Raw genomic sequence first — 17,346 nt, 5'->3', positions numbered from 1 at the left:
ATATATATATATATATATATATATATATATTCTTGCAGTATACCACCTGAATAGAAAGTGTTCCTGGTGTCAAGGAAAATAGCAGCAAGACTGTAAATCAAAGAAAAACTCAATGTTCAGCCAAAATTGCACAAATGTTTGATTAGACTGGCTATAAATATGGCCAAACATACTGCGGTAAAATCTTAACTACCTGCTGAGATCTGTCCTGAATATGCAAATAGGTTCCCCTGGCAAAGCAATAACGCACAATAATTAGTTGTTTCATAATGACTTGAAGCAGCTCCGGAGTGGGGGAGGAAAATCTGTAAACTGTAGGAGCCTCCACATCCCTGTGATCTGATCTTTTCTTTAGGGGCCCACTGGGGTATAGTTTACTCATAGATTAATTCAAAACTATAAATTATTTTGGTCTTAGACATAGTCTTAGCTGTTACTGAAGGGATTACTATTTAGGGATTATCTAGTATCTGCTGAATCCACCACTTTCAATCTCTACCATGTAGCACAACCATTCCCAAAATTTAACATTAACAGCAATTATTCTGGTTATCAGTTTCTGTTTACCACATCAACCCCTTCTAGAAATCTTGGATCCTAATTAGCCAACATAGAGTACATATGAATCGGTGGCTGGAAGATTTGGGCGCAGAGTAAAGCCAGGAAATGGCTTACCCTGCTCTTGAACAACTTCCGGCGCCATTACTATTACTAGCATTACTATTCCCCCTCCAGGCCGCCATGGATAGTGGGGTGGGGGCCACTGGGGGGTAAGGTGTAATTCAGGTTCCAGCTATTGCTGGCGTCCGTATTAAAGTGTTGTTATAGTAATTTGGGTTCCTTCTTCTGATGCCGACCAAATCATTCGATGAGCATTCTTATTACGGCCTATGGTGGCGCCAGCTGCGCCCAAATCTCCTGCGCGGTTTTTATTGTGACAGAATAGGTAAAAGGGTGACACAGGAGGACACAAAAGGGACAGGGGACCCAAGGGGGACATAAGGTACAAGGCGGACATAATAACTGGGGTAAGAAGATACATAAGACGCCCCTGCACCATGGACACACCAGGGTTGGTATTTTTTTCCCTGGTTTTCTTCTATATATCTAGGTGCATCTTATAGTCAGGAGCATCTTATGGTCCAAAAAATATGGTTAGTGGTAATTACCATTACTCAAAATAGGGACACTGGCTTCAGTCTGGATAACTTTTCCCAACTGAAGGCAGTTTTACATCGACAGCAAAATAAATGTCAGTAACACTAGGTTTATACTGTCTATATCAGTGATGGCTAACCTTTCAGAGGCCGAGTGCCCAAACTGCGACCTAACATCGACTTATTTATCACTGAGTGCCAATGGGGGGGGGGGAGGGTTGGACCATGCCGAAAAATGGGCGTGGCCATGACATTGTATGGGCGGAGCGAACGTAATTATGCAACAGCGAGGCATAAGAAAGCAGTGTTTCCGTCATCATGAGTGTGCAGAAACTGTATTGCTATTTATTAGTATACCCGCCATAACCCCAAAGCAGCAAATATAGCCAACTATGACCATTAAATAATAAATGCAGCAACAGTTACCCCAGACACCAGAAAATAAACGCAATGTGGGCAACATTTCAGCAGAAAATAACGCAATGTTGGTAACATTTCAGCAGAAAATCACGCAATGTGGGCAACATTTCAGCAGAAAATAATGCAGTGGGCAACATTTCAGCAGAAAATAATGCAGTGGGCAACATTTCAGCAGAAAATAAACGCAGTGGGCAGCATTTCAGCAGAAAATAACGCAATGTGGGCAACATTTCACCAGAAAATAAACGCAGTGGGCCACATTTTGAGCAGAAAATAAACGCAGTGGGCCACATTTCAGCAGAAAATAAACGCAGTGGGCCACATTTCAGCAGAAAATAAACAGTGGGCCACATTTCACCAGAAAATAAACACAGTGGGCCACATTTCACCAGAAAATAAACACAGTGGGCCACATTTAAGCAGAAAATAACGCAATGTGGGCAACATTTCAGCAGAAAATAAACGCAGTGGGCAACATTTCAGCAGAAAATAAACATAGTGGGACACTTTGTACCAGAAAATAAACACAGTGGGCCACATTTCACCAGAAATTAAACGCAGTGGGCAACATTTCACCAGAAAATAAACACAGTGGGCAACATTTCACCCGAAAATAAACACAGTGGGCCACATTTCACCAGAAAATAACGCAATGTGGGCCACATTTCACCAGAAAATAATGCAATGTGGGCCACATTTCAGCAGAAAATAACGCAATGTGGGCCATATTTCACCAGAAAATAAACACAGTGGGCCACATTTCAGCAGAAAATAACGCAATGTGGGCCACATTTCACCAGAAAATAAACACAGTGGGCCACATTTCAGCAGAAAATAATGCAATGTGGGCCACATTTCAGCAGAAAATAATGCAATGTGGGCCACATTTCACCAGAAAATAAACACAGTGGGCCACATTTCACCAGAAAATAAACACAGTGGGCCACATTTCACCAGAAAATAAACACAGTGGGCCACATTTCACCAGAAAATAAACGCAGTGGGCCACATTTCACCAGAAAATAAACGCAGTGGGCAACATTTCACCAGAAAATAAATGCAATGTGGGCAACATTTCACCAGAAAATAAACACAGTGGGCAACATTTCACCTGAAAATAAACGCAGTGGGCCACATTTCACCAGAAAATAAACACAGTGGGCCACATTTCACCGGAAAATAAACACAGTGGGCCACATTTCACCAGAAAATAAACACAGTGGGCCACATTTCACCAGAAAATAAACGCAGTGGACCACATTTCACCAGAAAATAAACGCAGTGGGCAACATTTCACCAGAAAATAAATGCAATGTGGGCAACATTTCACCAGAAAATAAACACAGTGGGCAACATTTCACCAGAAAATAAACGCAGTGGGCCACATTTCACCAGAAAATAAACACAGTGGGCCACATTTCATCGGAAAATAAACACAGTGGGCCACATTTCACCAGAAAATAAACACAGTGGGCCACATTTCACCAGAAAATAAACGCAGTGGGCCACATTTCACCAGAAAATAAACGCAGTGGGCCACATTTCACCAGAAAATAAACACAGTGGGCAACATTTCACCTGCAAAAAAAGGAATGTACTCACCGGACAGAAGTCTCCTCTGCCGGCCGGCCTCTGGCGCGCAGCTCCCCGGACGATCCTCCTCCAATCTCCCGCGCTGACAGGCAGAGAGCAGGGCTATGGGAAGATGGCGCCCGAAGCCCTGTACTGGAGAGTCTCCAGTGCAGGGTTTCGGACGCCATCTTCCCGTAGTCCTGCTCTGCCTCCCGGGAGACTGCGGGCGGGAACGGGGCTGCAGGCTATGAACTGGCGCGGTGTCTAGTAGACGCTGCAGCCAGTTCATGCAGCGTTGGCGTGCCAGCAGATTCAGCTACGCGTGCCGGGTCTGACATGCGTGCCATAGGTTCGCCAACGCTGGTCTATATAATGGTTGCAACTCATTACAAGCTCACTGTGCAGTCACATTACACACGGTACACCCCAGTATTTGTACATGAACAAAAGTAATACACACTAAGTCAGACAGTGTGGCTTAACATTTTTATTAATCAACACTAACATAACATTTGGATAAATATTTGTGCCAATAAATACATCAAAATAAATCAGGGTTTATTACACAGATACAAATAAAATATCTAATTGTCCTGAGGCTCAGTAAATCTATCTGGCCTAATCCTTAGAGCATCATCCCAGTAGCATTTGACCAGTACTATAGTTATAGGTGTGTCTCCTAGTATCTAAAGACAGGTAAGTTCACTTTGTGCACCGGCAGTGGGTGACAGTGCCTTTCAAAGGAGGGGTGATGTGGCTTTTCCTCCTGTAATGCATCACCCTCAATGCTGGAGGTCATGGGAGCTTTTCAGTCACTCGCTGACTTAGGATGACCAATCACATATGCACAACTGCCCCAGCTGAAAGTAAACCTGCGTAAAACCCCCCACAAAAGTTAGATACTTACCTCTGTAGAGTCTAGCGCTGCTTGCCAGGACCCTCTTCTTCTTTTTGGCCAAGCCCTTTCCCGTGTGTGAGCATGATGGCCCACACATGGGCAGTACTACAAAGGAAAAGCCTCTGCACCAGCAGCTCTGTGCTACTATGCAAGCTGTTATTGCGCCTACGCAGTGCGGCCGTGCTTTTACCCGGACAGGAGAGCGGCTCCCCTAACCTATTCGACGAGCCCTTGTCGAAGGGCTTCAGAGGGTCCCTGCGCAGGAACTGCAAGCTTTTAGGGAATGGGGGAAGCCTCTGGATTTTACAGAGGCTTCCCTCTACTAAGTCAAGCCTGTAACTTTTGTAGGTTTTTTTTTGCCACAAGTACACTTTATGTGTACAGAAGTTTCCTGAGACATCCTTACATATACTCCCTTGCACATTTTCCCACAAGTGTGTAAATCAGTAAATGCACACAGAGTTTAAGGTAATAAGTCTTTGGGGCTCTTCTCTGGTACATCAATTTTTATCTGCCACTTTGATTTGTTTGGCTGCAGTCTTGCCCCTTATTACTGGGGCCAGGAGGTGTCCAAAAGCTCTCAAGCCCTCTAGCAGTGGACAGGGTTATATATATGTGTGTGTGTGTGTGTGTGTGTGTGTGTGTGTGTGTGTGTGTGTGTGTGTGTGTGTGTGTGTGTGTGTGTGTGTGTGTGTGTGTGTGTGTGTGTGTGTGTGGTTATGTTGTTGGCAAGGTGCTGATACCCACTGCTGGATAAGAGTTAGGGGGTCTTTAACACTCGGGGAGTTTCTCCCTACTGTTATTTATAGCTTGAAGGAGAGGAGCCATGGTTATTTTTCTACTGGTTTTCTATGGAGATAAACATAGTTGGAGTGACCAGATTTTTGTAGGCTCAACCTGGGACGGGGTGAATTGGGGGGGGGGGGCTGCGCCGCGTCGAAAAATAGGGGGTGCGCCGAAAAATTTGGTGTCTGCAGCGCGCGCGAAAAATGGGCGTGGTCATGACATTCTATGGGCGGAGCTAACAGAATGATGCAACAGCGAGGCATAAGAAAGCAGTGTTTACGCCGTGATGTGGTCAAACGTGGATTCACATCATAGGTGTGCAGAAACTGTGTGATGCTATTTAATAGTATGCCATAACCGCAAAGCAGCAAACACAGCCAACTATGACCATTAAATAATAAATGCAGCAACAGTTACCCCAGACACCACAAAATAAACGCAATGGGCAACATTTCAGCACAAAATAATCGCATTGCGGGCAAACATGTCAGCATAAAATAAACGCAATGGGGGCAAACATGTCAGTACAAAATAAACGCACTGCGGGCAAACATGTCAGTACAAAATAAACGCACTGCGGGCAAACATGTCAGTACAAAATAAACGCACTGCGGGCAAACATGTCAGTACAAGATAAACGCACTGCGGGCAAACATGTCAGTACAAGATAAACGCACTGCGGGCAAACATGTCAGTACAAGATAAACGCACTGCGGGCAAACATGTCAGCATAAAATAAACGCAATGGGGGCAAACATGTCAGTACAAAATAAACGCACTGCGGGCAAACATGTCAGTACAAAATAAACGCACTGCGGGCAAACATGTCAGTACAAAATAAACGCACTGCGGGCAAACATGTCAGTACAAGATAAACGCACTGCGGGCAAACATGTCAGTACAAAATACACGCAATGCGGCCAAACATGTCAGTACAAGATAAACGCACTGCGGGCAAACATGTCAGTACAAAATAAACGCACTGCGGGCAAACATGTCAGTACAAGATAAACGCACTGCGGGCAAACATGTCAGTACAAAATACACGCAATGCGGCCAAACACTTCACCTGCAACAAAAGGCATTTACTCACCTGGCAGAAGACGTCCCCTCACGCAGCCGGCCTCTGGTGCCTCAGGTGCAGCTCCCCCTGGCCTGGACGATGTTCAATCTCCCGCTCAGCCTCTCACAGGCAGAGCAGGGCTACGGCAAGATAGCGTCCAAATAGTCTCCAATACAGGGCTCCGCCTCCGGACGCCATCTTCCCGTAGCCCTGCCCTGCCTGTGCCTGCCGGAGGAGAACATTGCAGGCTGGAGCGGGGCTGCGGGGAATGAACTAGCGCAGCGTCTAGTAGACGCTGCGGCTAGTTCATTGTACGGTGGCCAGAGTCCCGAGGCCGGGACGTCCCGCTGCTAAAAGCGGGACGTTTCCCGGGACCTCATGCAGCCTGGGACAGCGCCCCCCGAAGGCGGGACGCGTCCCGGGTAAAGCGGGACGTATGGTCACCGTAACATAGTCAACAATGTGGAAAGCTTTCTGGGCAGCACATACATTTACTGAATTAGGCATGCAAGAAGCTGCATTATTCTATGATAAAATGTGCACACAGTACTGCATCTTATTGCATGATACTGAATAAACACCTTTGAGATCCTAGCACTTCCTTTCCCTGGGCCACAAACCCCCTCCATAAGGTTCTGGAAAAGAGAGTAACAGCCTGGCCCAACACTTTCAGCCAGATCAAAGTTGGTGGGTGGGGGGGAAGTGACCTCCCATAGGGCACTGTCTGGAGGCGGCACTCTGTCCCAGAAAGAAGGCTACTGGGCGCTATCAGGAACGGTTCTAGACTTTTTGATGCCTGAGCTCCCTCTCGATTTGGAATGATCGCACAGCACCCGACAATTTGCTTAATTTAATGGTCTCAGTCAGCAAAGGAGCATATGCAACAACTTGAGACACGACATACTGCAGCTCAAAACAATAACACACTGGCTGTTTGGCAGTCTGACAAACGAGAGCGCTCACCTTCAGCCAGTCGGCCGTCCTCCATTTCTCCTTAGTAAGGACAGCACTGCCACAGCCTCCTTTCTGCTGTGCAAGTCAAATAAAACACTGCTGCTCTCCTGCCTCCCCCCTCCTCACTCACTGTCAAACTCCTTACACAACACAACAAGCTGTGACAGAGGGGAGAGGGACAGAGGAAGAATCCTGCCTGCGCATGGGCAGAGAGGACCCGTAGACTTCTTGTTACAGGGGTCACAGCGCGACGTTTGACAGAGTTGCTGCTGTAATGCATATTGAAACTGAAGACCCGGCAGTCTAAAGGTTAACAAAGGGCAGGCTGGGTAAGGGGGAATAACTAATTATACGTGGATATGCTTAAATGCATACCAAGGGCTATCAATTGTTTACCAGCTCTACTACATATTGTAACATTTAAGGTGGCCATACACTGGCCCGATTCCCGGCCGTTTCGACAGCAGATTCGATCCTGGGATCGAATCTGCTGCCAATCGTTCGCGGTAAACGCCGCCGACGATCCGATTTCCTCCCGAAATCGGATCGGTCCGTCGATCGCGCCGTGCGGGAAATTACCCTAGATCGCCCGCGGTTAAGTGCGCGTCGCTAGCGGCGGCCGATCCGATGAAAAATACATTACCTGATGCGGGCTCCCGGGCGTCTTCTCTGCATCTTCTCAGCGCTGCACCCGCTCCATCCCGGCGCTTCCTGGGTCACTGCAGTGACCCAGGAAGTTCAAATAGAGGGCGCTCTATTTGAACTTCCTGGTCACGGAGTGACACAGGAAGCGCCGGGATGGAGCGGGTGCAGCGCTGAGAAGATGCGGAGAAGACGCCCGGGAGCCCGCATCAGGTAATGTATGCGCGCGCGGGGGGGGGGGGGGGACAGGCGGCAGGAGCAGCTGAACAGATTGTGATCGGTTTCAGGCTGAAATCGATTCACAATCTGTTTGCAGTAAAGGCAGCCATACGATCCCTATCTGATCAGATTCGATCAGATAGGGATCTGTCAGCTGGTCGATCTGATGGCACATCGACCAGTGTATGGCTGCCTTTAAAGAGACTCTGAAGCCTCTTAAAAATCTTTTTTTATTAAACAATCTTGTTTAATACATTAGCCCTACTTAAATCGCCGCATTCCCGCGGCTGTAAACTATCTAAAACCCCCCTAACCCACCCTCCCTCTCCCCCGCAAAATCCACGACTTTCTTGGTCGTGGATTTTGCTGCCCTAAGTGCTTCCGTGTGAGGCAGGGCTATGAGCTGCAGCTCTGCCTCACATGCGTCTATCAGCGGCGGATCTCCGCCTCTCCCCCGCCCCTCTCAGCGAAGGAAGACTGAGAGGGGCGGGGAGAGGCGGTGATCCGCGCTGATAGACGGATCTCACACGGAAGCGCTGCACAGATCGCACCCCGGGGAGTTAGGGGGGTGTTAGATAGTTTACAGCTGCGGGAATGCGGCGACAATTTTTTAAATATCTGTTCAATTTAAGAATTGCAATAAATTTTTCTGACTGATTGTAACATTTCAAAAATATGACCAATGTACCACACACATGTTCAATTTTTTCCTCAATTATGATAAAAATGATTGGAAACTCAGAGAAAATTGCTAGGGTGTGTATATTAATAAATTAACAATCCAACACAAACCATACAATCTTTAGTAGAAATTGAAGAGAAATATCTGGCATTCCAGATCGATCTAAATCGGAAAAAACGGGAAATCCGATCGGATTTTTCAGTCGAATGAAAAAAAAGCTTTTCGATTTTTTCGGGAGATCCGATCGTTTTTATCCAATTAATGTAAAATCGGATCATTTTCTTGTATCGTGTGTGGCCACCTTAAAGCGGAATATAACCCTGCATTTCAACTTTGCTCTAAAACATTATTTACAGTATATTATATGCAACCAGCATTTTTTTTTTACTAGACCAGCATTGGAAGGGTTACACAGGGCTTTAAAGTTCCTTGAGATTTCTGCAGACGCATCCGAAGCTGACATAGATACATTTTGTTTACATAAATGTATCTAAGTGTTGAATGTGACTCACTCTCTCTGACTGAGAAGGAGCTGGAGGACAGCCAGAGTGTGTAACATTTCTCAATAGATACATTTAACTAAATAGAATGTAACAATCTGAACTTCTGCATATCTCTCCACGGAACTTTAAACCTCTGTGTTTAACCCTTCCAATGCTGGTCTAGTAAAAAAAATGCTTTTTGCATATAATATGCTGTAAATAATGTTTTAGAGCAAAGTTGAAATGCAAGGTTATATTCCGCTTTAAGTGTATTGTGAGCTTTCCAATCATTCACCAGTGCCCTTTATCCTGAATGGCCATATTCTGTAGCACATCATTAATTGTTACTGATGAGCAGAGTTTAGAATCCTGTGTACCTTACAGCTGCCAATATCTCAGGCTGCAGTGTAATAGTTTCATATGTGCTATTTATGTGTTTCAGCATGACAGTGATATTTCGGCATATACTTACGAGAAGACTCTTGTCATGGAACAAAGATCGCAAATCTTGAAGCAAATGAACCTGAACAAAACAGAACGTGAGAGAGAGGTAAGATGCTTGTTTAGATTGTAAGCCTCTGGCAGGGTCCTCCATTCCCTAGTGTAGTCTACAGGATCGTGTGCTCCTGTCCTTTGACAGCCTGTACCTGTATCACTGGGCCTACCTAACCAGCCCATATTGCGTGATCATCTATTTTGTACAATTTGCATGTATAACTTTGTTCTATGTTGTATAACCTTGTTATGTCTGTCATCCTTGTATCATTGTATATATTTATTGTCCAGCACTGCATAATATGTTGGCGCTTTATAAATACAATTAATAATAATAATAATAAGTTGTTACAGCCACAAGGTGACTGCTCAGTGATATGATAGATATCAATGGTTACCCACCCCACACCTATTCAATTCAGATAAAGTATGACTCTAAATCCTGAAAGCAGATAATGAAAGCTCAATAATAGCTGACGATTTTACAGTGTATCAACTTGTTTTCCTAGTCTATACATCAGGGCCTAATTTACTAACAGGTCTCCAAACTGGAGATCACTAGTGAACATATATAATCCTGTGAACCTAGCTTCAGCTAGTAGAAATGGTTTGCTACTAATAAATGGGAAAAGTTTTCAAAACGTACTTCAGAACATAGTGAAGGTAGGTGAACGTCTAGAAAAATAGTTGTGTTGGGATTAAAATTGTGTGCACAAATCCACAGTAAGAACTTTTTTTCTTAACATTAGTGTAATTCTTGTAATCATGCTTTCGTGTGGGTATAATTTCTTTGAATGGAACTCTGTTCTGATTTTTAGCTCTGTTTTCAAAATGCATTATTCATCACTAGTTGGTAGTGTTTGCAGAAGTGCTGCACAAGGATAATATGGAAAGTAGAGAGACAAGTGACAAGAGGTCACGGAGGAAAAGTAGTGGCAGCATTTTAGAAGCACACTGTATCCAGGATCAGCACATAGTAACCAGCTTACTATCAGTGAAGTCACAGAGCAACAACTTACTGTATATACTGAGGTGGCATGCCAGTATTGTACAAGAGAACCTAATTCAGTTATGCAAGTATATTATGTTACTGAATTCCATTTTAAAAACCACTTAACCACCAGCTAACTCCGATAGGCGGCGGCTGGTCGTTTGTGGTTTTACATGGAAACCGAGTGGCCGTTCCATGTCAGTTCACGGAGGGTGTCTCCGTGAATAGCCTGCGAGCCTCCGATCGTGGCCCGCAGGCTAATTGTAAACACGCGGGGAAAAAATCCCCGCTGTTTACATCAATACGGCGCTGCTAAGGGGGATCGGCGATCCCCGACCTCTGATTGGCCGGGGATCACCATCATTTGATAGGCTGAAGCCTATCCTACATGGCGCAGGACCGCAGCCCAATGAGGGAGAGGTAGGGAGGGAGAGGAAGGGAGCGCAGAAAACGCTTCGGAGGGGGGATCTTCAGCACCCCCCCGCTCGGCCACACGGAGCGGCGGCGATCAGACTCCCCCAGCAGGTCATCCCCCTAGTAAGGAAAAGGGGGGGGGGGAGTCTGACCGCCCTGCCTTGCACGCGATCTGCGCTGCGGGCTGGAGAGCCCACGCAGCGCAGATCTGATAGAACGGCCCCGTTCCCGAAGTGGTTAAGGAACCTGAAGTAAGAAGAATATGGAGTCTTCCATCTTCATTCTCTAATAAACAATGCCAGTTGCCTGACTCCTACACTGATGCCTCCTTTAGGTCACTGGCCCCGAATGAGCATGCTTTGACTCTGGTCTGACTCCACTGGCTGTATGCTTGTTGCTGGTGTATAACTCAAAAACAAATGAAGCCAACAGCCCAGCATGATGGCCAGGCAACTGGCATTTTTTATAAGGGAATAAAGATGGCAGCGTGCGCATTCCTCTCACTTCAGGTTCCCTTTAAGTACAATTACATAAAAGTACATCAACATCTGAATAAATTCAAAGATTTCTTTTTAAAAGGTTTCTGAGGACATTTGTAAATGATGGTAATGGCACAGCACAGTAGCTCATCTTTCAGTGCTTTCTTGCTGTGATCCGATATGACCCAATCAAGTTCTGCAAACTTTTCCATATGCAATTCTGATAAAATTAAGGCCCAGTTTACAGGATAACTTGCGTTCTCCGATAATCTAACTAAGCCTTAGTAAATCAGGCCCTTGGTATCAAATCTAATTTTAATCTGTGTATTAACTCCTCAATTTCACACAGATGGTATTGTTTTGGCCCTATAAAAGTAAATATTTAGGTTTATCTCTTGAAATTGCCCTTTGACTTACACATTAATCTATTGACCATTCATTTTATTTTTCTCAGTCTAAGCATCCTTTCATAAATACAGGAAGTCCCCTACTTACAAACAGGTTTTGTCTTGGGAGGTTGTTTGTAAGTCAAGTCATGTGTTATACAGTACATAGTGAAATGTGGATAAATGGTTTACTTTCGGACAACTCTGGATTTGGACATACTGTGTAGTATAAATAATGTTTGGGGTTTTTTTTGTTTTCAATGTGCTTTTAATTTCTTCTCAACTATTTACGAAAGTTTATGTAATGCTATAATGTGCAACAACAAAAATATGTAATAACAAAAACAGTACAGAATATTTTTTACATGAAGAGAACTTTTTATGTATGAAACGCGAGTCATTTGTAAACTACACACGATTCTCTGTAATGCCCACTTTGATTGGACTTACTCTTGATGAGTGTGTATATCACAGCAGCATGTTTTCCTCTGTTCCCCTCCTCCCTTTCTTACCAGTATGCATCTTGTCTTTGTTTTGTCCATGTTATTCATGTGAGTGTGTATTGTTCATTCTGTAAAAGAAATACAATGAAAATAATAAGCGTAATAAAAGGAGGAAAGTTAGAGAAAATTCGCCAAGTTGCTAAATATTTCAGGTTGAGGAGAAAGCAATGTTTGCTTTTCCCACTGAAGTCACCATATTGGCTTCCCCCTCCTTTACCCCACCATGTATGGTCACAGATCTTCAGCTGCTGTTATGATTTTATGAGGGTGACTTATTAAAGACAACCGGAGGTGAGAAACATGGAGGCTGACATATTTATTACCTTTTAAACAATGCACATTGCCTGGCTGTCCTATTGATCCTCTGGCTCTAATCCTCATAGCTATAGACCCTGAACAAGCATGCAGATCCAATGCTTGTGACAAAAATCTTATAAGATTTGCTGCATGCATGTTTCAGGTGTGTGATTGAGACACTACTGATCAGAAAGAACGGCAGGACTGCCAGGCAGCTGGTATTGTTTAAAAGGAAAGCCTACATATGCCTCTCACCTCTGGTTCCTTTTAAAGAAATGTACAGTCAATGGTGTCAATTCACCAGAGGTTACCAAACTATTTATCACATGGCTGGTAATTTACCTCATGTGATAACCCAAAATAGCAACAAACCACAAAGTAAAGAACACCTCAAAAATAGTGCTCCAGACTAATATAGGCACAAAATAAGTCCATCTTTATTGCTCTGAGAAAGCCGCGCAATTGGCGAATCGCGATAGCGGAGCCTTACAGGGGAGGTTTTACCCAGGGGACCCTAACACTCAATGCCCTTTGGTTGTGGCACTCTCGTTTACTACCTCATTCCCACTTCTTTGTACTGCGCTTTGGGATCTTTTCTTCTAATAGGAGTCTATTTATTGGCTACAGCATGTGCACTTTTCTGTATTTTTGCTGTGATTCACTCACTTTTTTATTCCCTCTTCATGTTAATTGTTCCATATTGTTTCACTTGTCATTGTTTTCTTATGGTTGTCTTTTTTTTGCAGTTTGTACGATTGCTTTGGCTCTAATATGCACTTTAAGTCACAAATAGCACTTTGATTATCCTCTTTTGGGGACCCCCTGTTCATCCATATTATACTCCTTGGATATTCAATTATTTATGTGCCTACCTCCACAATATTTTGATTTTAATTGTTTTTAATTGATTGTTCAACAAAGATTGACTTATTTTGTGCCTATACAGTCTAAAAAACTTTATTGCAATAAGTCTGGCTCTACAAGAATCACTATTCTTGCAATAAGAGAATTCCTACTTGTATATAAAGACAGCGATGGGTTGGGTGTGTGCAGAGAGGTAATTGAGAAGTTGTACATGGACTATATAGTCCATAACCTTGCTGTCTTCAGAAAACAGGATTTGGGCTAGGTGCACACATAGCAGAAACGATTGCGTTGCTGAAAACGTTACGTTTTTGTCACTAATGGAAGTCTATGGGCCACAGGAAAAAACGCATATCAAAAACACACCTAATGAAAGTCAATGGAATCGAAACGGTATGCGTTTTTGCTTTAAAAAAAAGTTTTGTGATGTATTTCCACTTCCTGTTATCTTCCTAGCGATTTGCATAAAATGCTAAATGAAAACACGTGAAAAACGCATACAAAACGCATATGCATTTTTTATATGCAAACGCATTAAAACACACACAAACAGCTTGAAAAACGCACCTGCAGTAAACACACAAATGCACCAAAACGCATCACAAATGCACAAAAAACACACACAACATTAACATAAAACATGACATAAAACGTAGCTTTTCATGTTATGTAATGTGTGCACCTAGCCTTAGTGTAGAGAACTGCATGATTTGTAGTGCTTTATAAATAAAAAAATAAATAAATAAAATCAGCCTGCAGAGTTGCTGTTTAGATTAATGTCAGAGTAACCGGTGTAGGCATGTTTGGAATATGAGAGGAAAAGGCTGTGAATGGACTACTATCCCTCGTCATTTATGTTGTCTTCCAATCCATCCTACGCAGATTCAGAGCATTACTGATGAATCCCGAGGATCAATCAGACGCAAGAATCCCACAAACTCTCGGCTGCATCTAAGTGTCCCAGAGGAGCAAGTGGGAGATTGTGAGGAAAAACCGGAGGAAGAGGTAGCACGATCATCATTAATCAGTGCCATCTCCATACCTCCAACTCTTCGGGGAATTAACCTGCAAGCGTCATTAAAGTGAAGCTCCACTTTTGTTGAAAATTGAGAAATTGCTTTAGTTCAGACACCAAAGTCATAGGAAACATCATTTTAAATTAAGCATTTAGCCAGGACTCATTTACCACTGTGGCTCTCAAGTTTGTTACTTGAGGAGGTGGTATCACATTCCCACAAAAACATGTTGTTGATCAAGCTGATAAAGTGTTGCCCATTGTGGCTGTGTGATCATTGGAGGTGAATGATTATCGGCACCTTCAGGTTACCTTATTATTCCATATAAGCAAAAAGCCATTCCACAATGATCCTAACAGACACTGCCAGATTGAGAGGGATTAAGCTGCTGCCAGTCATTTAAAGGAATACCGAAGGGAATATAAACCAATGAGATAAACAATTGTGTCTTTTCTCCTACTCATATATATATATATATATATATATATATATATATATATATATATATATATATATATATATATATATATATATATATATACATACATACACACACTTTTTTGAGATATCCTAGAGTTTTTATTTTGTTTAAATCTACTTTTATACGTTTTTAATGTTTCATTGTCTCTGCTCAATTACAGTCTTTGGGCTGGTACACACCAGAGCGTTTCTGGAGCGTTTTTAAAAACGCTAGAGGTTTGAAAAACGCTTGGGTAATGTATTTCAATGGGCTGGTTCACACCAGAGCAGTTCATTTTTTCCACAAACGCAAACTCGGGGGCTGCAGTATTTTTTAGATTTCTGAGGCGTTTCTGCCTCAATGTTAAAGTATAGGAAAGTGGAAAACCGCTCTGAAAAACGCTAGATCAGAGCGGTTTTCCAGGCGTTTTTGTTACAGAAGCTGTTCAGTAACAGCTTTACTGTAACAATATATGAAATCTGCTACACAAAAACTCTCCAAAAAACGCTAGGCATGTTTAGAAAATCTCTCTAAACATGCCTAGAATCTCTCCGAAAATCTGCTTCAAAAACCTCTAGCGTTTTGCGGATCTGCTAGAGGTTTTTGGTGTGCACTGGCCCTTTGAAGTATTCCAGAGCTAAAATCTATGAACAATTGACGCTTTTTCTCTCTTTCCCTGCTCTCAGAAGCTGTTCTCCACGAGGAAATAGATTGCTGTAATTTCTTTTTAGTGAGGGTTACGCTAAAGGCCCATACCCACGACGCAGTTTTCCCGAGGACCAGCAATACTTTGCGCAACAAGCAATTGTTTCCATGATCTCCCAATGTGGGTACAGGCACGGGTTCAGGCAGACGTTGTTTAGCGTTGTGCGATGATAACGACCATCACATAAGATCTTTAAGATCCCAGACGACTGTGCGCAGAGTACCGCAATCGCTTGATTTCCCATTCACACCTGTTATGTAACACCGTGTGACGTCGTGCATACCCACCGGCCGGAAGATGGATCGTGGGACTCTCGTTATCAGCGAGACGTCGCTGGATCCATCTTCCTCGTCACTGCAGTGAGTATTCAGCTTAATAGTCCGACTAGGTCTGACTGGAAAGAGTCACTTACATACCTGAATGTTAACACTTTCAAGCAGAAAAAGAAAAAAAAAAGGTACACAGTGAAGTTATTTGTATGCTTGACACTGTACATACATGTTTATCTCTTCAGTTTATTTTCACTTTGGCGCTCCTTTTAAGAAGATGCACAGCTAATTAATTATGAAGAAAGAGGTAAACATCTGGGCAGTCGGTACCGTACACAGTACAAATTCCATACTTCAAAGGAAGTGGAATTTGTGCTTCTGATCAGTTTTGGAAATTCATAGCTGGCTGCAAATTAAAAAAAAATAGCAAATGTTTTATAGCATTAAACGGCTTCTTTAGCATTGGTGCATACATATCCATAGCACATTTTTTATGAAAGTGGAATTTCACTTTAATGTTGAAGTGTTTAATGCTTGTTCTCTAACTCTGGATCTACCTTACCTTTAGGTACAGTTAATACATGACAAAAATGCAACAGGTTCAACCCCCCAGTCTCCTCCAGAGGAGCAGCCAGACTCTACTCAAGATAAAGTGCATCTAACCTGGACAAAGGATAAGTTCACAGCAGATAAGAACAAGAGTAAAAGTCCTAGCAGTACTCCGGAGGGGATCAGAGATTTTTTCAACATGAAACCGTAAGCAAATTAATATAAATAATAATATTAATAATATCAAAGTTTGCGTAACTTGCTTCTACTCAAAGACAGCTTCAAACCAACAACAGATCATGGTCTGGACCCACTGTCACATTACTGAGCCGATTCCTGCATAAACTGCATTGTCCAATGGGCACACTTGTGTGCTGTTGAGCAGTGTGTTCCATCAACTTAGTGTAGGGAGTAGAAGATACAGGCACTCTTGTACACACAAAAACAATGCCACAAGACAAAACCAACTTCCAGAGGATCCAGCAAGCAATAATCAATTACTTAGTTCTTGGTACAATTTTCTGACTACCTGTAGCCCCCACGAGTACAATGAAACGATAGACTTACAAGTGTCTGTCATCACACAAACAATGAGATGGAATCAGAAGTTGGTTGAATAGTCTGAAGGACAGAAAATAAGGTAAAGGGACAGCAAGGTGCATAGCTAGAGGGAAGTATGCTTGGGGTACCCCGGGATGTTAGGTGCCTGTGTTTCCCAGACCTCCCATGGCAGAGTTGTGCAGTGTGTGGCAGAACTCATCTCCTCTGGTTGCTCACTTTCCGTAGTCCAGACCCATGTTCTATTGCAAGCTTTTCCCTCTAGTGACTGAGAATCAGACGCTAGGGCTCTAGGCAGAGTCTGATTCTCAGCCATTAGAGGGAGAAGCAACTGCTACAGAAGATTGGTCTATAATCTGGAGACTGAGCGGCTGGAGGAAGTTAGTAGTGCTGTCCGCTGGAAAGGGGGGTTCGGGGACCACAAAACCACTATGGTAAACTTTGCGGTTATGGGGGGAACCACTGGACGACCTAGGTATTTTTT

At 43.4% G+C, this 17,346-nt stretch overlaps 1 protein-coding gene across 4 annotated transcripts in view; it reads left to right on the top strand.

Annotated features, from left to right (window-relative positions):
- SLC12A5 (solute carrier family 12 member 5) overlaps positions 1–17,346 on the top strand; it is a 223,109-nt gene that overhangs the window by 191,747 nt on the left and 14,016 nt on the right. For 2 of the 4 annotated variants that reach the window (XM_068263354.1, XM_068263353.1), the window contains exons 21-23: positions 9,318–9,425; positions 14,187–14,309; positions 16,324–16,511. In XM_068263354.1, coding sequence (XP_068119455.1) covers positions 9,318–9,425; positions 14,187–14,309; positions 16,324–16,511 — 419 coding nt within the window. The remainder of the gene's footprint in view (positions 1–9,317; positions 9,426–14,186; positions 14,310–16,323; positions 16,512–17,346) is intronic. The other 2 variants (XM_068263355.1, XM_068263356.1) reach the window with 1 other exon arrangement.

Source organism: Hyperolius riggenbachi, chromosome 12, assembly GCF_040937935.1.
Source record: "Hyperolius riggenbachi isolate aHypRig1 chromosome 12, aHypRig1.pri, whole genome shotgun sequence".
Lineage (NCBI taxonomy): Eukaryota > Metazoa > Chordata > Amphibia > Anura > Hyperoliidae > Hyperolius > Hyperolius riggenbachi.
Note: the sequence above shows the minus strand (reverse complement) of the source record. Positions and strands in the feature narration are given on the sequence as shown.